General features: G+C 39.9%; 1 protein-coding gene across 1 annotated transcript in view; it reads right to left on the minus strand.

Annotated features, from left to right (window-relative positions):
- The window catches only part of ptprfa (protein tyrosine phosphatase receptor type Fa), a 186,420-nt gene extending 171,451 nt beyond the window's left edge, over positions 1–14,969 (minus strand). Inside the window, exon 1 of the mRNA XM_035177244.2 lies at positions 14,813–14,969. Within this exon, the coding sequence (XP_035033135.2) occupies positions 14,813–14,906 (94 nt within the window). The 5' untranslated portion in view covers positions 14,907–14,969. The remainder of the gene's footprint in view (positions 1–14,812) is intronic.
- Positions 14,970–26,172: the final 11,203 nt, after the last annotated feature.

A 26,172-nucleotide genomic window follows, 5' to 3' on the forward strand; every position in this document is an offset into this window, starting at 1 on the left:
CAGGAAGTTAGTGATCCACTGACAGGTGGAGGCTGGCACAAAGAGCTGGGAGAGTTTGGGATGAAGTATTTCCGGGATAATGGTGTTGAACGCCGAGCTGAAGTCCACAAACAGAACCCTTGCGTGTTGCAGCATGTAGTGCAGTCCCATGTTGACTGCATCATCAACCGACCTGTTTGCCCGGTAGGCAAACTGCAGGGGGTCCAGCAGGGGCCTGTGATGTCCTTCGGGTGACTCAGCACCAGTCTCTCGAATGATTTCATGACCACAGACGTCAGGGCAACGGGCCTGTAGTCATTAAATGAGTGTTTGAAGTAGGAGGGGACTTCACACAGCTCCAGTGATCGGTTGAAGATCTGCGTGAAGATGGGGGCCAGCTGGTCAGCACAGACTTTCAGGCAGGAGGGTGACACACTGTTCCCTTGGGCTTGAAGAGCAGCTCGCACAGGATGAGAGTCTTCTGATTCAAAAGTGGCCAGAACGTGCGGTTACAAATGGCTTAGAAAATGGATGGTACACTTAGACCAAAAAAGAGGCAAAGGTATCCAAAGGGGTTAAACTAAGGCTTGAACAGGTATCAAATTATTCCCTTAGACTTAGATTCTCTCAAGGCATTTTTATGATATAGCCATCATTTTTTCATGGCATTCCTGAGATATCACGTTCACAAGAATGGGACACAAGGGCAGTCAGTCAAATCCAAACTAAATTTGCTAGCTTATAGGCATAAATCATCCCTCAGTGATCCAGGCATATTTTATTCAACGCACTCTTCTCTCAGCCCCACCCAGCTGGTACCAGTCCAGCCTCCGAACCCACCAACCCCGCTCCCCACCACCCATCCCCCCCTCCACACTGAATGCAACACCAAGCAGACATGTTGCTGAGCTAGCAGCTTGCTAGCTACCAGAGGCTAACCACAACAAACAACAGTGAAGAAACACTGCAGCGTGGAAGGATTCAAGGAAGAGAATGTCTCCATGCACATTCCTAAGAACGTTACTATTCAAGACCAGCGGTTACGCTTTATTTCTTCTGACGTGCCGTGTCGCTGTGCTCAGTACGGAGTAACGTAGACGTTACTTGTTACTCCGCACTGAAACTCCGTATTGAAACTCGGGATTTACTCCTACATTGGCCGACTGCTAAAACTTGAACAAACATGAGGACGGTGTAACTTACCCTTCAGAAACATCCTGTTGTAACCGACTGTGAATATGTGGCTGGTCTTCTATAGCTGTATCCAAACATAACAACGTGACTTTCAGCTGGGTCCTTTAAGGGCCCCATAAAAAATGAAAAAGATTTTGGGTCAGCTGAAAAATTTTAAATGCTCAGTAGCCATATTACAGGAAACTCACTTAAGTGAGGCTGAACACATGACTTTAAGGAGAGAATGGGTTGAACAGGTGTTTTCTGCATTTTGTCCAAATAGAAGAAAAAGAGGGGTAGCTATTTTGATTAGGCGTACAGTAGGTTTATTGTACAGAGGGAAGTAAAGAACAAGCAGGGCAGATATACAGTAGTCACTGGGACAATAGGTGGGGCTGATTTGACCATCATGAATATGAGAAGTTTTTCAAAGACATATCATCCATATTGGCTAGGGAAGCTAAAGGTATAATAATTCTGGGGGGTGACTTTAACTGTGTATTAAATCTGAACTTAGACAAACTGCCCTTGGTACATGGGCCCCCCAGTAAAAAATCTAAAGCAGCAAAATACATGTTGGAAGAGTTGGGGTTGGTTGATAGTTGGAGAGCTAAAAATCCAAAATCAAGGGACTTCCTTTTCTTGTCATGGGTGGGCTTGAGGTTTTGCAGCCTGTGATCACCAAAGGCCTTTCCAGACTGACGAGGAGTCGTTGGCTGCAAATTGATGTTCCAGCTTCTTGGAGTACTGTCGTTTGGCCTCTTTAATCTCCTTGCCAAACAAGTATTTAGCCAGTCTGAACCTATCCTTGTCCCCACTCTTGAAAGCCACCTCCTTCTCCAAACGAAGCTGTTTGAGTCTTGCTGTGAACCAGGGCTTGTTGTTGTAACTCACCCTGGTGCGTGTTGGAATACACCTCACAGAAGCTGATGTATGACGTCACAGCCTCTGTATATTCGTCCAGACTGTTGGAAGCAGTTCTAAAAATGTCCCAGTCTGTGTTGTCCAGGCAGTCACGGAGCTCCTCCACAGCTTCTCTGCTGCTCCAATTCTTAGATTGGTAGGTAAAAAGAACATAGAAACCTCAGAGAGAGCCACATGTGAGGGATCCCTCTTCCAGGATGGACAGAAGTGTAAAGGAGAACATCAGCAAGATAAGGGTATTTGCAACATTGATTAGAATAAACAAGAGGATGTGGATTAAAAGGAGACTTCTCACACATCTTTTGGGATTGCCCAAAACTACAAGTATTCTGGAAGAAGGTAGTGAGTGAAATTAGAGAGATTTTAGAGTTGAATATATTACTTGAACCACAGGGGTTGGTTTTAGGGAATATACCTTCAAGTGGGTTGGGGGGGGAGTATATGTGCAGAGCCCTGGTGTTAATAGCCCACAAAATGATCACAATGAACTGCCTCAAACCCCAGCCACCTACCTTGGACCAATGGACCCAAAGACTCAAGGTTGCAAACTGTATGGAAAATATAACAGCAAAACTACAATTTCGGATGGACATTTATTTAGAGAAATGGTGGTCTGTTATAAGGTACTTAGCAAAGTGAACATATTGTATTTATTTTTAGCATTTCTTTGGACACTTTGGAATATGAAAGTAACATTGCATTGGTAAAAAGGTTGCTTTAACTGAAGAAAAAGATGGGTCATTAGATGGGTTTAACATATACTAATGGTGGGGGGGAGGCGATCTGATATAATAGTGCCTGGTCAGCAGATCTGATACAGTAAAACATGGTGCCAGTGCTTTAAAAACAAATAAAAAAGAATCCTAAAATCAATTCTTTACTTCAGTGGTAACCAACCAGAGACGAAGAGAAGGCCTGTGATGGGAATTTCTGTGTGTTCTCCCTTCTCTTCTTCTTCCTTACCAGTTACAAGACTAGCTGCTGCTTTCTGAACCAGCTGAATCAAGACTTTTACCGCCCTCAGCCTAGGAAAATGTCTCTGATGTTAAAGTCCTCTCCTCCACTCCAAGCAGGTTCTAGCAAACATTTTGGGATAGCAAATGAGTTGTGGGTGATCAAGGACCACATAAACTTCAATGACTGTTGCATGATAGTAAAATGTCACTAAAATGAATCACAAATATGAAAGAATTACGTCATGTTGTGTTGAAGCTTTTACTATACAGTCAATGGTTGAGGCCCAGTCTCACTGCTGCTGTGCACCTTTGATCTGATGAAACTAAATGAGGTATCTGGTGGCTTGCACCTTTCTGGGATTTAGCTCCTGGGCGATTTACACACACATTTATAAAGTCACATAATGTGCTGTGTGTGCGGCACTGCTAAAGTGCAGCAGTATACGTTTGTAGGAAAAATGGTCACAGACAGGGTTGTGTTCAGAGGCTACACATTTTCTGAATGAATACATTCAAGTACAACATATTGATTTTTTTATTAAACTGTGCAGTTGAGCTGTTGACAACGTGATTGGGGTGGATGATAGGCATAGACAGCATTTTGGTAGGATTTGGTAGAAATATTGTGGTTTTGGTTAAATGTAATAAGACACATTGTTCATGTAAGCGCTGAACTTTTCCTGTATTAAACCAGATCAGGATGTTTCACTTACCTTAGCCAAGTATGCACAAAATGTATGTGCTGTTGCAGTTTAGTTGTAAAGAAATTACATGTTTCTGAGACATAGTTGCCTTTAATGAAACAGCCGAAACTGAGCAGTTTGTCATCCATTTTTACCATCAGTCAGTATTCCACATTTACAATAGCATGATGACTTACTAAATAATCATTTAAAAATGGCTTGCTGCAGAGATAAACATGAATGTTTCATGCTGGGTGAAATCCTTTTCCCCCCAACAAGGATCCATGAAGGGCATTTTGCAGGCAAGACCAGACATTTCCACAGTAACTTGTGGCAAAAGATGAGTGTGCTCTTTAAAGTTCAGTGTAATTCAAAGCCCATTTGTGCAGTCAGAGCCAAAAGCTGCTCCCCAGGTATACAGTACTTCCATGGAAATTCAGTACAACAGGTTATGATATGGCCAATGTGCATCAGGAAAATAATGCACTATGCTAAAATGAGTTAGCCTCTCAAGGGTCAAGCCAGTACAGAAGCTTTTATCAAAGGTGTCAAGGAGGCAGAGGAGGAGGGTGGAGGAGAAGCGGGTGGATCGTACTATTATAAAGCTATTTATTTTTCATGGCTGCTGCTGGCTGACTCTGAGGCTTGACACTCTAAATGTAAAACATGCTGGTGCCCTCGCCTCACTTCACAGGCAACTATGAGTCCTCTCTCTTGCATTCTTCTATGAACCTTTGCTTGCTGTTTCTCTTGGAATTATTTCCTTAGAAATTAGTCAATATGACTTATTAAATGTAATCCACAAGGTCAGGCAAAGATTAGTGTCCACTGAAAAGGGTGGGTCAGCGAGGACACGTCTGTTGTCGACTAAACTATTCTTGCAATTATCTAGGCAGCTTTGTTGCGAACTTGTCAATACAAAAGTCAGACATACAAAATGATCCTCTATAACAATTCACAAACCTAACAACCAAAATTACAGAGGTAAAACGTACAAACCAACCCTAAATAGTGACACATACTGAGAAACAGAGGCTATGTTCCTGCTGAAGATAAGGAGGTACTGCAGTCTTTCTCCGGGTGGCCCCCACTTATCAAGTCTGCAAAATGTTCAGAGGCCCTCATTTGTGATTACAGTAAGAGATCCTCAGAAGGATTCACCGCAAATGAATGGGGGGTTGATAATGTTCTCAACATGCAACAGACGCAAAAATGAAAAAAGCAAACAGAAAACAGCAAAGAATACACTAAATTATAGTCAGACTACACTTAAGAACTTCACACTGTACTTAGAAAAGGGTTACATAAATACTTTAATCTACCCTTTAACTCTGTTAAAACTGTTGAGCAGCTGCTGCACTGGCCCAAGAGACATGAGGTAGAGTGCAGCAGCTTTTTTGTCAGTCACATCATAACTCCACAATTCCAGCTGTTTGTGACTGTTTTGATCCAGATTGTCCTTCATCACATAGAAACGGGACTTTTCCTGCCACCTTCCTTGTCTGATTAACATTTGCGTCAAACCTTTTGTGGCTTTCATTTTGTCCAGTTTTTGATTATGTGGCAGAGGTTGCTGCAAGAGAGGGTGCAAAGGGAGTTGCAAAAGTCATCTGATCTGGCCATAGATTACAGACAAATGGACGGATCTGAGTTGTAAAATTATATGTTTTTTGTATTTGAAATTGTTTCAATAGGTCTATTTCTGCTCTGATTATTTCAGCTCTAGGACTTATTATACTGTTGCTTGGTGTTGATCCAGGTTGTATGCTGCTTTGGAAGAAGAAATGGGTTTCATTATATGGGGTGGATAGGAAATTAGCTTAATTTTGTTTTATATTGTCCTTGTTTAACAAATGGGTAGTTTTGTTAATTAAACTAAAGGATTCATATGAGCTGATAGACATGGATCATTTGGAATGAGACATTGAAATTGTTTAATTGTCAAATTGATCAATTAGTAAATATGCAGAGAAGTGAAGAAGTTGATTACAATTACTATCTTCCTTATTGTTATTTCACAATAATAATTGTTACTGTGTTTCTTTTAGGGAGGTCCTTTTTAATTATATGCATTACTAGCACAGTTGTATCTGTACACATGGTGAAGTGTGTCCTGTAAATGGAACATTTAAATGATCATGAGATGGCAAATTACAATTATTCAATTAAATTCAATAATTCAATTAAATTCAAGCAAACCCAATAGGGATACATTCAATGCAAAAACGCTTGCAACAATGTTCCAGCGCACTTCTGGTTGTTCACAACCAGAAGTGCACAATGCTTCCATTTTGTAAACAGCAAGTGTTTGCTGGTGTAAGAAATAGTTGATGAAATTTTCAAATAACACATCAATAGATCAAAAGAAACACTACAATGTTCCACACAGCCACTGGTGCACTGTTGAGCATATTTTTCCTTATTTAAAATGTGCCTAGTACATTGTGGCTGCACTGAATGTATATATCAGCAAACACTGGCACTTTGGGAAGGTAAGCATGCTCTGGAAATTGTAACACTTGGCTAAAACAGAGCCATTGGATTAACGTATCACACAGTTAATGTCCAACTAGTAAACTCCACACTGGGCTTTTCTTGCACTGCTCTTTTAGTAGTGGCAGCAGCACACTGCTGCTGTTCAAATGCAAGCCTTTCCCCTCCTCATGTACAGAAGGTTTAGATGGATGGTTGTGTCTCATTGTCACTGACTACAGGAGACTTGTCTTACAGCCGTGTTTCTAATTTGGCCTTAAAAAATGTTATGGTGTCTAGGCATGCAGCCAGGCAGGCAAATGTTGTGTAAGTGGTATAAAGCTGTGTTTCAGAGGTAATTCACAATGACAAGTGACAGCAGTTTTGCACAAAGTGTCTTCTCCTCACAGACTCATTAGGGTGTGGAACTGATAGGAAGCAGCCATGCAAATCAGCCTCTGATCACTCAAAGAGACATATAAACAATCTGGTTCCCAACTTCTGGACACCCGAAGCAGTAAAACCGCAGTGCCTTTCACTGTTTTTGTCACTAACCTTTATCTGAGGAGGGGATTAGATGGAAAAAGGAACCAATACAGTGTGCCTCTAGCAGGAATAAAACACTATTCATAATTGCCTTGTACTACACTCAAAAAGGAGCATTTCCCCTTTTGTTGTAGCTTTATTCAAAGGGGAGAAAATAGAGACTGATTCACTTTTAACATGAAGTCATTTTTTCAGTGCACAGTGATTAGAGCAGCATTTAAGGATGTTGGATGTACACAAGTTTGCAATCCATTACAGAACTGCAATAAACATTTATGTTGCTTTGCTTTCTCTTATCCTGACTAATTGCTTGAGCTGCCTCAATTTAACCATGAGTTTTCCATAAATCCATAGATTTAATGTGCTATGATGATGTTATAACCCATGAAAAGTATCGAGAACAGCACAACTTTCCTGCCCTCTAATACAGAAAATCCTCCCAGTTCCCCAGTGCTGCTCTCTGAGCAGCTCCATGGTGTAACAGTTGAGGCAGTTTAGAGGTCTTATATTTGCCTCCACTGAGGGGAAATAGAAAGTGTCTCTGAAGAGCGAGCGAACAGCTCAAATACTGAACACAGTGGAACTGAACTGATGCATCAAAACAACACCTTGACATTTCAGATTTTAGACTTTTACTCCTCGTCACTGGGGCATTTTTTACAGAATACTTTCTGTATTCCTCAGGTTGGCTCTGTTAGCTTAACAGTCGATGGTATTTAATCCAAACCAACAGCCACCTCATTAAACATGCAGCCAGAAGTAAAAAATGCTCTGCTACACATTTTGTACAGCCCAAAGACCCATTTTTTTTTTTAAATCAATGAATCAATAACAAGCAGTAATAGACTGTATTCAAGCAACTGATAGACACCTGAAGAATTATAACATTTTCTTCGTTGGCTTATTTTCCCATAGTAGATGTATATTTGTGTGATACATTATTACAAGACAGGTTAAGTAATTTTATTAAAACATATTACCTATGCTTACTTAGATTACATTAGTATTCTTTACTTATTTCTCACTATCCTGTTGAATTAATTCTAGAAAACTGGACTTGAAATCCTGAAGAAAACACATCGTCCAGCAGTGTGCATGTGCAGTAGAGCAGAACAGGATTCATCCAGCATTTTTATTGTTATTGTTGCTCCCAGCATGCTCTGAGACAATGTTGTAGACAAGAGTTGTTATTTTATCATTCTAGATTCATTCTACTTATTTAATTACCATGATGTTTGTGGTAGGTGCAGTTGCTTTTTAAAGGATGCAGTAATAGAGGACACTGACATGTATCTAAGGCAATCAGTTTCCTAAATGCTACTGGCTAAAATTGATTCAGTTAAAGGGCCCATATTTGACACCTTTCTGGGATTTAATTTGAGGTATTGGTGACCCTAAGATGATATATCAGTGGTTTAAAGTCGAAAAAACTGCTGCAATGTGTATTTCCATGTCCTCTCTTCTGCCTCTCTCTGGAGCTGCAGATAGAACAGGCTGTTTTCGCCTGCCTCTAGAGCCCCTCCTCTGATTGGCTGACTGCACTTTGAGTGACATGCGACCAGGCCTATCACCGGTCACATTCTGGTGCATTTGACAATCTCTGGCTCTAAACAGAGCTGAAAGTCACATTATGTCTGGATACAGCTATAGAAGACCAGCCACATATTTACAGTCAGTTACAACAGGATGTTTCTGAACGGTAAGTTACACCGTCCTCATGTTTGTTCAAGTTTTAGCAGGACAGTCAGCCGATGTAGGAGTAACGTCCCGAGTTACAGTACGGAGTTTCACAATGGAGTTTCAACTCTGAGCACACCGACGCATAAAGCGTAAACACTGGACTCGAACAGTAACGTTCTTAGGAGGAATGTGCACTTAAAAAACAAATGTACATTTTTAAGTCCCCAGATGCAACTGCAGAACCTTGGGGTGCTTTTTCTTTTTAAACCTAGCCAAACATTACTGTCTCCATCGTTCCAGAAAAATTTGAAATAAAACATGAAGGATAATTTGAGATTTATTTTTTAAGTGTAAGTTTAATGAAATAAAGAAAAGAAAATGTAAATTGGATGAAGAAATCTCATTTAGGTTGGAAGAACTTTTTTAACAGATGGTAAGCTGATGGTATACTTCTTTCGAGCAACAGTTTTTTTTATTGTTTTTTTATTTAATTTTTGTCCTTTTTCAAAAAAAAGTTTTTACCATTTACCTATTTTTTTTCCTAAGAGGTAGATCAACAAAACAATTACATGGTTACAGGTGTCGTGCCCCTTGATTCAGAAGGTGAAATCACATATATAAAATCTATATTATCATAAAAGAAAAACATATGCACAAGGTGAAGCAAAGAAATATCCAACTATTCCTTGCATCCCTCCACGCTGCAGTGTTTCTTCAGTGTTGTTTGTTGTGGTTAGCCTGTGGTAGCTAGCAAGCTGCTAGCTAAGCATCATGTCTGCTTGGTGTCACGTTCGATGTGGAGCGGGGGTGGTGGTGGAAGTGACGGGGAGTGAGGGTGGTGGGTTCAGAGGCTGGACCAGCTGGGTGGGGCTGAGAGACGAGTGCGAACTCATGACTCACATGGGGGAGGAAGTACGAAACGCGACGTTTCGATAACATATTTCTTAGAATGGACTCAGTGAAAAAGTCCGCGGAGTGACTGTTTTCATACTTTGAGGGTACCTACTGACCCCCTTCAAGGAATTTCGCATTGTAAAAGCCCAGAAAATGTATTTTACACAATATGGGCCCTTTAAAGTTGCAGTGTGTAGAATTTAGTGACATAAAATGGTAAAGTTGCATCTTGCAGCTGAACACCCCTCACCTCATCCTCCCCTTCCAAACATGAAAGACAACCTGTGGTAATCTTCAGTTTTCATTAAAACTCAAAGGGTGTTTAGTTTGTCCAGTCTGGGCTACTACAACAAACATGGCGGCCTCCATAGAGAGGACCCCCCCAATGTAAATATAAAGTATTTCAATATAAAGGGCCCATTCTAGGGTAAATAAAACAACAATTTGTTTATTTTAGAAATCAATATAGATTTCTCTACCATGGGTAAAATCAGGAGTGTGAGCAGGATGATTCTGTGGCAGGATGTAAGTTGATCTAGGAGACACTGGAGAAAGTTATACCATTGCAGTATGATGTCTGTGTGTTCTAATTTGACTGGTCTATAATTCTGAGCAGGAATATGGTGCAATATCTAACTGAACATGACCTGTCAGTCAGGTTCAATGTTTTCTATAAGAATCTGATAAAACTTCAACTGTGTGTGAGAATTTTTTTTTTGCAAGAGTGTAGAGTGCAAACCCTGGAAGGTAACTGCTGACACATCACCGCTAAAGAAATCCTATGTGTAAAATTACAGGGGGGAAGTTTTAGCCCCAATAATGAACCTGTTGGTCAAAAACATTGCCCCATTGAGGATCTCTCACTTCACCTCTGAGACTGAGCCTGGCCTACATACTGTCAAATGCTGCCAACATTTATCAGTCAGAGGTGGGAGGAAGTCACATATTCAAGTCACAAGCTAGAGTCAAATCTTAACCTTTAAGTCTGAAGGTATTCAATAGTTACTGTGGTGAGAATCAAGCAATAGAGTCCCTGTTGAGCAAATACAAGTCAAGTCACCAGAAATTCAGATGGTGGACGTTAGCTTCTACATAACATCAGGAAGGCACCCATTTATGGAGGGTTTTCTGGGCCAGAACTACATGTATATAAAAATACATAAATAGTTATATAAATACATAAATAAAACGATAAAAAATTTATAAATAAATACATAATTATATGATTAAATGCCTAAATAAATGACTAAATGTTTATTTATACATTTATATCAGATCAGAGATCGTGATCGTAATGGCAGATCCTGTATGGAGGATTCTGTATCGTGCTGGCTGATCGTGATAATAATGGCGGATCCTGTATCGTGTTGTCATCTGATAGTGGTGGTGGACCACGACCGAGGTGGCTGCTGACCATAGACTATGATTACAACAAGACTGCTTGATATACAATATTTCTACTCAGATACTCGACCATTACTGACAATAATCCATCAATTAATTTACCTCCCATTATGCTACAAAATGTTTATTCTAATCAATACTGCAAATACCCTTATCTTTCTGATGTTCTCCACTACACGTGGCATCTATTGCACTTACTCAGACTGAATATACAGTATATACACGTGTGTGTGTGTGCGTGTGCAAGTAAGAGAGAGAGAGCGAGAGAGAGGAAAAGAGGGAGCAAGCAGCTGATGAATGCGCTGCTCTGAATAAAGATTTAACTCATTAATAAAATTATAGATCTTTATGTGATGATTATTGTTGATATTGTGACGATAACGAAATCAACTTTTAAACCAGTGATCACCAACCTTATCAAGCCCAAGATCACTTTTTAATTCCAAACGTGAGCCGAGATCTACCACCCTGATATCTTCCAAGAAACCCATTAAGAAGGGTCATATTTATTAGTTTTTGCAATTTCTGTTAAAGGCTGAATGTACAAGCATAAATATACACAAAGAAAGGCAGTTGTGCAACTTTATCTATTCAATGCACAATATCAATTCATATTTACAGTATCTGTTCAGTGCACAATGTTTAGCTTCAGTTCAACAATATACTCTGCAGAGGAGCTGCTACTGCAGCACAATGTTTTTACATAGGCTTTGCCTTGAATATGGCAATAAATATGACTATTTCCTTGTATGAAAGTAGTCCCTTGTACTCAAATAAATACAAGTACTATACAGTACGAAGCCGTGCGTCTTCCGCTCCTGCAAATATTTCACAATAAAAAGAGTTCAGAGAGTTCGGGGATCGACAGTGAAGACTGCGAGATCGACCGGTAGATCGCGATCGACGGGTTGGCGACCACTGTTTTAAACTGTAGTGTGTCAGAGACGTCAGCTGAGTGTCAGGTTTGGTTAAGCAGTTGGACCCAGATTTTTTTAAAATTTTTAATGGAAAATGTCCAACAGAGAAATAACAACAAACACAGGAATCTCAAAAAGTCAAAACTTAAAAAACACAGAGCACACGGGGGAAAACACCAGAAGCTTACAAGAGACGAGAAGAAGCAGGGGACGCGAGCACAGGAGAAGAAGCATTACGACAGGACAGGAGATTACGACAACGAACCAACAAAGGGGAGCACAGAGACTTATATACACACAGGGAAGGCAGGGGCAATTGAACACAGGTGGAACACATGAGGACTGGTGCAGGCAAAGACAGGAAGTGAAGAAAGAAAACACACTGGGAGCAGAAACTACAAAATAACACAGGAAACAGAACACAGGGAGTGGGCAAATATGACACACAGACACAACTCATAAACAAACATAAACACAGGGATAAACATGAAACACGAGGAGGTAATTATAATTAAACTGAAAACACTCTTAATAAAAGAGGCAAAAATCACACTTAGAAGACAAAACCATGACACAGAGAGAGAGAGAGAGACACACATCTTCCCTCAGGTAGTAGGATCATAAATAAGCTTCAGAATTCTTTTATATAATCAACCGCTCATATTGATGAATCTGACCTGGGACAAACGTGATCAATAGAAGTTTCCACAGTAGAATTTAGTCGGAGGAGGCGGAGCAAGATTTGACGGAGTGACGCGGCTACGTCGAATATCTGTTTTCTTTCTATTCTCTTCTTGTCTTCTTCCGAACAATGATTCACTGACAGAAAACCCCGTCAATGATTTGAATGTCTTCCATGTATCATCTAGGGCAGCAGGGCTCTTCTTATTCTTATTCAATTTGATTGCCGGTTAGCAACCAGATGCCCGCTGCCATCTTGAATTAGGCAGAAGCAGTAGATTCATGTTCAACCACCAATCAGAAGCTTTAACCCGCCCCCTGACTTTTAATGACTGAGTTGACAGTTTTAATTTGTTCTGTCCAGCAGGTTACGCAAAGGATAAATAAAAGTTTAAATAAATGTATTGTAGCGTCCTCGCTTCAGAGACGACACAGAACTTCTCTCCTTATTTACAACTTTATTAAGCCAAAGAACATGTCACACTTCTTGTCTCCACTCCAACACTCACATCAACACTCATCTTCTTCACTGTCCTTCCTCATTCACCCCTGACCCGCCAACAAACCAGCCAATGAGAGCCTGCCATCCCACACAACCCCACAGCCATTGGTCTAGAACTGACACGTGCCCCACCCCGACCTGTTCACTGACACTCAGGACATTTCAGTACTTATTTATCAAGCATTGTAACTTAGCTGAACATAAGTCATAACAACAACCACATAGCAGTCAACCAGAACATAAACTTAACTACCAGTCCATTACAGTATAAATAAATAGATAAAATTCGAAATATATAAATAAATGTATACATAAACGTTGCCCCCATGATCCTCCTCAAGATCCATTAGTACTATTACTATCGGTATTATTGTAATTTTTGTTGTTGAATAGGGGATAATTTGCACACTTTCACTCAATCACTCTTTCAGAGATTCACTCAGTTGTACACATGAGAAATCAGGAACTGTTGTACTTGAACAATCCAGCTGGGTTCTAACATGAGCCCTTTGTGTGTGTGTGTGTTTGTCTGTTTCTCTGGAAGCTTTAGTCTTGAGCACTTTATAAATTGCTTATTATGATGCAATTATAACATATGCACATTGTCCTCTATAAATCTGATGATTTTGTTAAATGGATTGGTGTGTCGTCTAGAGTCAGTTTATAACATTTCTTAAATTAAATTTTTTTTTCACCAAGGCCACAATTCGTTACCTGCTATTTGCTGCATATAAAATCAATTTCACCTTTCTTAATTTCAAACCTTTCACCTTTTCAACTTGTGCCTGACCTGATTGTTGTGTGTCATGTTGTGCTTATTACACAAAGCTGATTCTCATGGGTGAACAATAGAGCCATCTTTGCATTACCCAGGGTCTGGTCAATGGATGCAGCTTTTTTTTTTTGTCTCAAAACCCAGCCATGACCCCCACTTTGAGACAGAGTTCCTGTTCACATCACTGGATGCAAAGTAAAGCAAAAATACTGTGTAAAGTAACTGAAGGTAAGAACTGAAGAGTGCAATGGCTAGAAATGTTCACAAATCTATCAGCCATAACCAACATTTGGCGTAGTTAATTCTTTAATGAATCCAACAGTGTGTTTCACCTTACAGAGTCTTTGTGACTATCTCTGGGCTGGCCTCCATTTCTACGTCAACATAATGTCTCCAAATTAAACTTTTTGATGCCCTTTTGATTACACATAGATTAATTAAAGAAATTATTTCAACTCTGTTAACCTTATTGGGCATAATCAAGGTCATATACATTTTTTTCCAATTCTTGTCTTTGAAATTAATTTGATCAGTATTGCAGTTCATTCTGTAACATATTTCAGCCTGTGAGCGGATGAAAAATTGTGCTGAGAAAATGAGGATAACTGAATAATTTCCTAAGAACAAAGGCTGTATTTTGTTGACAGTTGTGTGTATACTTGCTCCATGTTAACATAATGAATTGGTGTTCATAAATAAAACCTAACACACTCTTGTGTTTATTTAGGATCTAAAAAGAAATGTTATATAAACATGGACATTACATTGTTGTTCAAAAATTAAACATTGAAGAGGTTTTCTTACTTTTGGACACAACTGCCTCCAGAAAAATAACTGTACACCCACTCATTGTGTCTTACACTGACAAAAGCTTTCACCTTTCTCCACGTACTCGCATTTTATGTTCTGCCATACTAACTGCCGCCCATTCAAATGAAAACATTACCCATAAATAGTGCTTCTAATTGACTTGAGTGCAGTGGCTCAGGGTTTAGAGTGGTTGCCCCCTAATTGGAAGGTCAGCAGTTCGATCCCAGTCTTCCCCTTGCCGCATGACAAAGTGTCCTTGGGCAAGATACTGAACCCCAAATTGCCACCTTCTCATAGAGAAAGTGCTGCACATAGATGCACTGTATAAGTGTGTGTGATATAGAAAGCGCTATATAGATACAGACCATAAACCATTTAACAAAACCTTGAGCTGTGTAAATAATATTAGTACTCACTCTCTGAGTGAGAAGGCAGCACCAGTCTGGCCAGCAGCAGGAGATGAAGAGCTCCCCTGGTGAGAGGTGACAGCAGTCTGAATCTAAGGTCCATGCTGTGACTCCTCTCTGGACCCAGCACTGCTGCTGATTAGCTATGAACTCACACAATCGAGAGTGACACCTGCAAAGACACAAGAGAATTGATGTTATAGGCAGTAGTTCTTTGGATTTTTTCGATCTAGTATACTTTATTTACAATAATGAGTAAATTATATGTTATTCAGCTGCCCATCCACCTTAACCTGCAGAGCAGACACCCAAATCATCTGTCCAAACAGCTGCCAAGTTATTAGGTGAACTAGGCTTGTTATATTAGACTTTGTCTACACGATTATTATAGCCAAAAGGGTCACTATAATGATATAGTCATATAATGAAAAAACTTCAAAATACACCTTTGTTTATTGTGTAAGTGAATGTTGTAATGATGAAAACAATATAAATATTTTGGCAGCCAATATACTTATTGGGTGGCACTGATTCATCACTACTGCGTACAACACAGCAACACAATTCAACAGCATTTCAAAATGCAGCCTTCAGAAAGTAGAACTACCACCAATCTGGAACAGTAGTTAAATGTCATGAAAGCACAGTTTACTGAAGGACTGTTGTACTTGACTGCATTCAGTTCTAACAGCTAACTGAGTGTACATTTGTTGCATATATGGTTTACAGCTGTTGAAGCACAACACCTTGTTGCATCATGAACTCTTCCTTTTCTCATTGTCTGTTACAGCAGTACTCACATTAATCGAAATAGTTAGTGAAGGTTATCTGTATCATGTCGAATCATTCTTGTGCATAACAGTAGCCTACCTTGCATTCACATCTGCATGCTCACATCTGCATCATATCTATATCTATTACACCCATTTATAGTGTAATTCACTCACTTGAGAAATTTGCGACAAAGTTCAGCTTCATGGAGGTGACTGAGTGACACTCAGATACTTAAATTGTATGCGTCGCTGCTGAGACTCTCCAGTACAAGTCTCCACAAACCTGTACACTCATCTCAGCTCAACTCAACTTGGTATCTGACTGTCCTCAACACCTCCTGTACATGTGGTACTGCATCAATATTCTGAAGAGTACTGAATGCTACAGACACACCACAGATTCCTGGATACATTCAAGGGACCACAGAGCTATTGGCCACATAATTATTGAAGATATTGTTTTACATGTCAAGTCGTTCTTGTGTATAATAGTGGATTACATTATATTTCACACTTGCATCAAATCTATATTTATTTCAGATTTCTGTTTACATACTTTGGGAGCAATTATGAGGTTGTTCAATTGACAGTCTGTCATTTTTTATTCATGTTTTGGTTATTTTATCTTTGCTTGACATTTGAAGTAAAAACAAAGGAGATGACATGTAACTAAGGTCCCCACCTTCCCCAGAGACATCGTGCCTATACAGTTCTCATCTTAAATTTCTAGGCGATGGGGAGACCCCAAACGGATTTACTCAAAATATATTAGGCTACTTGTGCAGGTATGCGAAGAGTAATGTACTCTGAGGCAGTCATTACAAATACTGCACTCCAAATGCAAATGTGCATGCTGCCTGGCTTGTTGACATGTTTATCGTGATTTCCATGTAATTACTGAAATGCTTGCTACTGGAAGACAAGCCCAGCCCAATCTTTACAACTCCAATGACTAATGTAAGGTTGGCCCAAGCAGTTTCAGTCTTTCAGTCCAAGTGTATTTATTTTTCAGCTGCAACTCAATTCCCCGTGCAGCAATATGCAAAGTGCTGGCTTTATTAAAAAAAGACAGAAGGAACAAATTGAAAAATACAAAACATAATACTGGTAACAAAACTACAAAAATAAATAAAAATCAAACTTGGATGAAACACACACCAAAAAAAACTGAGCTCTGCATTATAGGCAATGCCCCTTTAACAGCTGGGCCCTTGCAGTCTCCCTGGCATAACTCAATCCAAGGTAAGATCACTCCTCCTCCTGACCTTCAGCCTCCTCCTTTATTCTGGCTGGGTCCTACCAAGAACATGGATTGATAATTAATAATCCATTTTATAATAGGGAGATTACACTTGGTACACAGAAAAATCAGAATACTCTACTAAATAACAACCATACCAAACACACTTGTGGGTCCATATTAGTTCTCTAAACAAATTAAAACAGCACTTTTCTAATGACACACTCAACCCCCCTCCAACTCTACCATACTTGGTACCTTCCACCGGGAACCCCTGTTCATAATCAGATGGTATCCTCCATCAATGTTTCGGCAGTCCTGGGTCTAACAGCGGAGCACATGCACAGTAGAGAGTAAACAGTTGACAAACAATTCATTGTCTTTGTCTTTAACAATAAAGTCGCTGTGTCTTTTATTTTAAAAGTCATTATGTATTCTATGACCCCTACAAGCAAATCATTACACTAACACAGATGCCTCGGAGTCGGCCTTTGCTGTGTGTATGTATACGAGTGTGCATCTTACTTTAAAGGGCACGGGCTAACCCTGTGACAACTACACTTAAAGATCACATATTGTATGTGCTGAGAAAGAATGCTGACGATCCATGGATCACTTCCTTCTGCCTTGAGCAGCACACAAACAAATGGTAAAAAAGGTAAATGGTTTGTATTTATATATATGTATTTTTACACTTTACATTACAGTTTGCCATTCACCCATTCACACACACACATTCATACAGTGCATCTATTAGCAGCACTTTTTTTCTATTGGGGCAATTCGGGTTTCAGCATCTTGCCCAAGGACACTTCGGCATGCAGATAGGGAAGACTTGGATTGAACTGCCGACCTTCTGGTTGGAGGACGACGCTCTACCCCTCAGCCACAGCCACAAGCAGCAGTCAAGCTGCCTTCTCTGAATATGAGTCTCATCTACATTACCCTTCACTCAGGCACACCAATACTGATAGACTGGACATATTTCAGTATACTGACTGTTAAATCTACTCCACTGCAAAAAAAAAAAGGGAATGTACGCACAGATTTGAAGATTTAATTTGATGTTTCCACCCACTTTCAATATTCATTCTGACAGTGGAACAATTACAAAAAGGGTTGAAAGAAAGTTTGGGGACAGTTACCAACGTCTTTGAAGAGTCATTAGTGCTTTGACAGGAAGGAGGATGGAGACTATGGTACATTTCAACAGCATTTCTCCATACCATTATGCCATGTCTGCCAACATGGCATAATGTTGGCAATGCCAATGTCTCTGCTGTGCAGCAGAGATTGCTGCAAAAACACTTTCATGCCATCTCACAAATCACAACATATCCCTCATGCAGCACATCAAGCTCTTGAGTTCACTAGTCGGAATGTAACTAAAATGACATTCCGTGTGGTTGGTATATTTGACACATATTTAAATACCATCACTCAAATGTGGGACTAAAAGTTACTTTGCATCATTAAGACTGGGAGTGAGGTAGAGCTTTCGTCTAATGATCAGAAGGGTTCTGGTTCCATCCCTGAAACTGATTTAATTTGATTGATTAGAATTATTAGCTACAGGGTCACATGCCTTATTAGCTCTCATCATGAATGTTAATAAAGAGATGGTGTCCACTTAATTTTAAACACAGCTTGTAAAACTGACAAAGTGTCATGAAAAGATGTTGGTGTTGAATCTTCAGAGAAATTCACTGAAAAATGTATGCACTTGACAAATGTTAATGCAAGCATAATCTATGAGTTACATAGACAATTTTAAAACATATTATGGACTAGGCCCTTTTTCCAAGCCCCTTTTCACAAATGACATGACTAAAATGAATAGCGTATATCTCTGAAACTTATGAAAATCTAAGTGTCTATCTAAAGGTACAACTTGTTAGATTTCTGCAGAGGTGTAAACATCGGAATAGATGTTACTGGATCAGTGTAAATGAAGATGGAACACAAGATGAATCAAATATTTTATTTCCACCAAACATTAATTTAGAATTTTAAAGAGAATATCCCCTATGAAATCATTCAGATGTAGCAAAACCTCTAGCAATGCATAGCACAACATCTGGACATTATCTGTGCCAAATGTTTTCCTTATCAAGTGAAACAGAGCAGAGTTAAAGGGGTTTTAGTAGAGATATGTTAGGCGTCCTCTCCAAATGGCCGTTCTGGTACAATCTGATTGTGGTGTTGGATCCTGATCTTGGTGGCTGCTGACCATGGACTATGATTACAACAAGACTGCTTGATATACAATATATCTACTCAGATACTCGACCATTACTGACAATAATCCATCAATTATTTTGACCTTCAGTTATGCTTCAAAATGTTTACCCTTATCAATGCTGCTAAAACCTTTATCTTGATGTTCTCCTTTACACTTGACATCTGTTGCACTTCTGTCCGTCCTGGGAGAGGGATCCCTCACATGTGGCTCTCTCTGAGGTTTCTACGTTCTTTTTACCCTGTTAAAAGGGTTTTTAGTAGTTTTTCCTTACTCTTGTTGAGGGTTAAGGGCAGAGGATGTTACACCTTGTTAAAGCCCTATGAGACAAATTGTGATTGTGAATATGGGCTATACAAATTTAATTTGATTGATTTATTGATATTACATACTAGTAAGCAGAAAGGAATCATTTCGAAGTGACATGTTATTGTATCCGCTAGCAGTAAAATATGAATTAAAATGGAAATTATAGAGAGAAAACAACAAACAAAAGACATGATTTGTATAAAGGATAGTTTGAAGTGAACATTAGTTTTGCTCTTCTTCGGCTGCTGGCTCAGTGAAGTTTCTTTCTAGAGCGTAGATAAATATACTGTTGAGATCTGTAGGGTCCGGGCTTTCATATATATTCTACATATTGTTGGTTGTCGTTAGCATGAGCTAGCATAATACATTTTGTGTATTTGTATGCCTTAGCAACAGTAACAGCCAGAAGCTGGAGGGTTGTCCGTCCACCGTCCCAGTATTTTGAACGCAATAACTCAAGAATGCATGTGAGGGAATTTAGTAAAAACATTTACTCGGACTCAAGGATGAACTGATATTACTCCAGTCTTAGCTTCTCTGCATTGGCTGCCTGTAAAATTCAGAGTAGAATTCAAGATCCTGCTCCTCATATATAAAGCCCTTAATAATCAATCAAGCCCCTTCATATATCAAAGAGCTCATAACCCCATATTATCCCAATAGATCACTTCGCTCCCAAAACACAGGCTCACTTGTGGTTCCAATAATTTGTAAGAGCAGAATGGGAGGTAGAGCCTTCAGCTACCAGGCTCCACTCCTGTGGAACCAGCTCCCACTCTGGGTTCGGGAGGCAGACACCATCTCTATATTTAAGGTTAAACTTAAAACGTTCCTTTTTGATAAAGCCTATAGTTAGGGCTGGATCAGGTGAGTCCTGAACCATCCCTTAGTTATAGGACTAGACTGTTGGGGGAACTCCTATCATCCACTAAGCATTTCTACCCTTCTCTCTGTCTCTCTGCCCCCACATTCATTTATTTGTCAACTTTGTGATACTACTAACTATGTGTCTTTTTCCTCCCATAGTCTCTCTCTCTCTCGCTCTTTCTCTCTCTCTTTGCAGGTATCCCCGAATCCAGAGGTGCAGGATAACAACTATTATTATTATTATTACTATTATTATTAACAATAATACCTATTATTACTTAATTAATATATGAACTGTTGCTGCTATCATTAATAATCAATAGCATCTTTACACTGTTATTGTTTTCATTATAACTACTCAGAGCTGATACCTGATGCTGCACAAGTGTTCCTGGTCTCCCTCTCTGTTCTCTCCCCCGCCCCCTATCTCTCTCTCTCTTCTGTCCCCTCTTTTCCTCCCAACTCTGCTCTCCTCCCCATTTTTCCCTGCTCACACCAACCGGTTGAGGCAGATGGCCATGTTCAAATAAAGGGCTTAACTTCAGAAAAATTAAATAAAGGGAGCAAAAGCTTGAATTTCCCTTTTTCTGTTTCACATCTTGACTCAAAAGTCTCAACCAATTTTACAGATAATGAATCTCAACACATCTTAACAATTGAACAGTTTTAGAATCACTTTCTTCCCCTCTTATATCTCACTCCCCCACTTTGTTCGTCTGTTTCTCTCCCTTTCTCCGGCTCACTCCTGTTTCTCCACTTTCTCTATCTTTCTTTTTCTTTCTACCGTCTTTTCGTGTGTAACTTGCCTCTAACTCTCTCATCTGTCTGCACTGTAGAGTCGCAATATTTACTGCCTGGAATGCACAGACTTGATTGGCTGAGTAGTATCACGTGGGATGGCTTAACTCGCATGCAATTGGTCTGTGCGTTTCTCATCCGCTAAACCACTACCGTAAAGACTACAAAAGCTGCGCTGATTACAAATAGAAGCGCCCCGTCAGGTTTTAAATCATAACCTTCTGTTTTGGCTGTAGGTCCGGGTCCGTACGGGACGGCTTCTGGGTCCGGAGCCGGACCGCGGTCCGCCTGTTAGTGACCTCTGTGCTAGAGGTTTCTTCCAGTTAATGAGGGAGTTTTTCCTCTCCTTAGTCGCCAAAGTGCTGCTCATTGTGGGAACTGTTGGGTTTCTCTGTAAGAAATTTTAAGGTCTTGACTTGGTCAATGTAAAGTGCCTTGAGATAATGTATATTATGATTTTGCACTATACAAATACAATTTAATTGAATTGAATTGAATTTGAATTTTGTGTTCAACAGTCCAATGCCTACATCACAGTGAACTGCCAAAACACTTTATTTGGCATCTTGAACAAGATATCTTAAGATAGTTTTAATGGCATTTCAAATGGTCACAGCGCGTTTTTTATTCCACATTTAATGCTACATCACAATGCGCTTTCTTTACGGTGACACAGCACTTAGCTCATGGCTGTTCCTTTAGCCTGGCCGCTAATGCAGTTCCCACAAGACCAAAAAAGCTACAGAGAGAAAAGAGTTTGAACCTGACCACGGAGGCAACGGTAATCTGCTTTGAGTTGTAGTGACAGACCAACACTACATAACTTAATTTGTTCAGTTGTGCAAATGAATAAACATTCAAACGTTAAATTCACACACAGAATTCATCGGATCGACATTTACGTTAGCTCAGTTTAGCCGGATCGTCGGCCTCTTGCAAAGGTTAGGGTGTTGTTAGCAGGCTCACACCTACAGAGATCATTATCCATTTATCAGTTTACCAGCTGGACCAGGCCTCTCTTATCTGACAATCAGTTGTCTGCTCAGTTTATCCAGTTACCAACGTGTCTAAATCTGCTGCTGTCGATTATTGTCATTCCATTCAATTTCAGGTAAAATTTTCCCGATTAATCAATTGATCGCCAGGTCTGTAAGATGTAGAAAATGACATTTAGAACTTCCTCAAACCCATGTTGACTAGTTTAGATATCAAGTAATGTCTGAACAATAGTCTGAAATCCAAGTACAATTCACATATTCTTTTATAATAGGTTATTCTGCTGAATATTTTCCCATTCAATATATTGTTGTGTAAGTAAAACAAGGAAACAAACCTGTTTGAACACTTTCACGTGTCTTGTTTGTCAAACCAACAGCCTTTGGGCATATATATAAAGTTAATTGTCATTTATAACAGAGATTAACGTGTTTATTTTAAAAAATGCAGCTATCAAAATAGCCACTGATAATTTTCTTTTCAACTAAACACCCTATAGCCTATTTTTTCACTCACAGGTCTGTAAATTAGGAATGTAGGCAATAACCATCTGTGTTAGGGACTCAGTAAAACAATCTCTGTGCAGCCACATTAACTGCATTGGGCTCGAATACCTGCCGGGTTCAGGCCTAGCTTGATGCACAGTGTATCTACAGACCTGGATTTAATGCAAACCGTTTTGTGCGGTTGCATTTCTTGCGTTATCTCTTGTTTCAGAATCAGATATAAACTTGTTTATCAGAATTAACAGGATACACTTGGATGTAACATTTTAACTAAAAGCTGTAGCTGTAAAACCATGTCACATGAGAAACATTAAATATATAAACAGCAAGCTGAAGATGAGTAAAACATTTTGTGAAAGTGTTTTCAAAATGTGCGTTTGTTTAAATTCTCGGAGACACTTTTTTTGCACTTGCAATTTGCACGTGATCTTAGTAGAATTTATAGGTTATGTCTTGCCACCTACCTGCTGGCCCATCCTTTGCCTGAATGCTCTGGAGATGTCTGTTGTGAACACGTCTGACTGAAGAATCTCCTTGTGCTCTTAAGTGGAAAAAACAGCTGTGTTTACTGTAGAACTGAGGTAATAAAAACCACAAACCCTAAACGCTAAGTGGTCTGATACTAAAAAGTATCTTGCAATATTTTCAAGCTGTGGGGCCAAGGCTAAAACACCCCAAAGAAATCAGAGAAATACTGTAAATTGGAGATAATCTCTCTGCTGCTGAGTGATTTTAAATTCCAGACAACCATTAGCAGAAACACTTGTTTTGGAGGGAGTTCCTTAAAGGCAGCCTAGCTTTGTGAATATATATGATTGCCGAGTTAGGCTGTAATACCAGGCAGACCTAATGCAGAGAGCTAAACTCTACAGTATGTGTTCCAGCAAATTAAAGGTTTTGATACATACATTTGTGATGGTTATTTTATCATGCCCTGGGTGGAACTTTAATAATATATTGTAATAACATGTGACCCAGTACTGCAGTGCGGTGCGTTCAGTTCAGATGGTAAGGTTGCAATGCCACAAAACACTTAAGAGGCACTTCATCATTTTATTTTCGCTTGTTATGTCAATTCAGAATTGCAGGCTGTATTACTTTCATTGCCATTTCCATATGTACAGTTAACATAAATAATTTCTGACATTAATCTATTTTGATTATGAATAAGCATTAATTAACATAACTTTAAGGATTTGTCTTTATATTGACAACACTTCACATAAAGTGCTGTGGGGCGCCAATTGTAGTCTTTCAGTAATGCTGCTTAAACCATCAGTTGCAAATCTGAAGGGGTTTAATTTGCATTAATAAACACTCAATTCAGTCTAAATGGACCTAAAGCTCTAAAAGGAAAATTATCTGCTGAGTCTGCAAAAGAAATCTGATAAATAAAGAAAAAAAGAGAGGGTAGACTTTATTGACAATGTTAAACAGTGGTTGAGATGGGGGTGAATTCAAAATGAAACCTAACAACTGTTAAGACTAAAATCTATGTTTTTCTTTGTGTGTGTGTCTGTGAAGATGGCAATGAAACTGCACTCTAAACAAATGCAGTATGTTAGACAGGAGTGGGGGCAGGGGCAGTTTGGGCTGAACATGTGGAGAATGTGTGGCCTTCACATAGTGACTTTTAGTAGCCGTTGCTGGCTGGTTTTAATCTTGAAGTTGGTTAGTGTGTGTGTGTGCGTCACATCGCAGTTCAGTCTCGCACCTGTCTGATAATGCCTGTTGTGGAGACTGTACATCTGTGGCATACAATACACTGTACTTTAACTTGTTCTCATACCTAACTTACTATATTACAGCCTAAACTCCATTAGCTTTATTCAAACATCACACATACATGAATGCACTGTTTTCATAAGAAACTGTGACCTACCCTTAGAAAGAATTCAAGCAGCTGCCACTAGGTTCTGAAGGACAGATGGGAAAGGCGTTGTTTTGTCTAGAAAATGTGCATGCTTACGCACACAGAACATACAGCCGATAAAGCAGGAACGCAAGGTTTCTCACTCCAATGAACAACAACACCATATCTGCAAAAATACTGAAGACCCACAAGGCTTCAGCTGAAGGCCTGTCTGTAAAACTAGAAGCCAAACACTGTCAGAATGTGAAGATTTTCCCAGCTACTGTCACAGGAGGGGCGAACCTGGGAGCAGCTCCTCATCATTCGCAGACTCCAGGGCCAAGAGGATGGGAACCACACCTGCGCACCAGCAAGGGAGAGCCAAGGTCTGAACCATGGTGACTCCCCCACGTTATTGACCAATGAAGTTCTACCTACTATTATAAGTATTGCATCCGCCGTCCGTTCGGGGCGACTCTTGACTACCCCGTGCTACTAGAAAGCCGAGGCTGTGTATTGAGTGCCCATAGCTACAGTGCCTTGCATAAGTATTCACCCCCTTTGGACTTTTCTACATTTTGTCATGGTATAACCACAGATTAAAATTTATTTCATCGTGAGTTTATGTAATGGACCAACACAAAATAGTGCATCATTTGGAAATGGGGGGAAATATTACATGGATTTCACAATTATTTACAAATAAAAATCTGAAAAGTGTTGAGTGCATATGTATTCACCCCCTTTACTGTGAAACCCCTAACAAAGATCTGGTGCGACCAATTGCATTCACAAGTCACATTTGCAAGTCACATAATTAGTAAATAGGGTCCACCTGTCTGCAATTTAATCTCAGTATAAATACACCTGTTCTGTGACGGACTCAGAGTTTGTTGGAGATCATTACTGAACAAACAGCATCATGAAGACCAAGGAGCTCACCAAACAGGTCAGGGATAAAGTTGTGGAGAAATATGAAGCAGGGTTAGGTTATAAAAAATATCCAGAGCTTTGAACATCTCTCTGAGCACCATAAAATCCATCATAAGAAAATGGAAAGAATATGGCACAACCGCAAACCTACTAGAGGAGGCCGTCCACCCAAACTGAAGAGTCGGACAAGGAGAAAATTAATCAGAGAAGCAACCAGGAGGCCCATGGTTACTCTGGAGGAGTTGCAGAGATCCACAGCTGAGGTGGGAGAATCTGTCCACAGGACAACTATTAGTCGTCTACTCCACAAATCTGGCCTTTATGGAAGAGTGGCAAGAAGAAAGCCATTGTTGAAAGGGATCCATAAAAATCCCGTTTGGAGTTTGCCAGAAGCCATGTGGGAGACACAGCAAACATGTGGAAGAAGGTGCTCGGTCAGATGAGACCAAAATTGAACTTTTGGCCTCAATGCAAAACGCTATGTGTGGCGAAACCCAACACTGCCCATCACCCTGAGCACACCATCCCAACAGTGAAATATGGTGGTGGTAGCATCATGCTGTGGGGATGCTTCTCTTCAGCAGGTACAGGGAAACTGGTCAGAATAGAGGGAAAGATGGATGGAGCCAAATACAGGAAATCCTTGAAGAAAATCTGATGCAGTCTGCAAAAGACTTGAGACTGGGGCGGAGGTTCATCTTCCAGCAGGACAATGACCCTAAACATACAGCCAGAGCTACAAAGGAATGGTTTGGATTAAAGAATGTTAATGTCTTAAAATGGCCCAGTCAAAAGCCCAGACCTCAATCCAATAGAGAATCTATGGCAAGACTTGAAGATTGCGGTTCACAGACGG

This window comes from Hippoglossus stenolepis, chromosome 14, assembly GCF_022539355.2.
Source record: "Hippoglossus stenolepis isolate QCI-W04-F060 chromosome 14, HSTE1.2, whole genome shotgun sequence".
NCBI lineage: Eukaryota > Metazoa > Chordata > Actinopteri > Pleuronectiformes > Pleuronectidae > Hippoglossus > Hippoglossus stenolepis.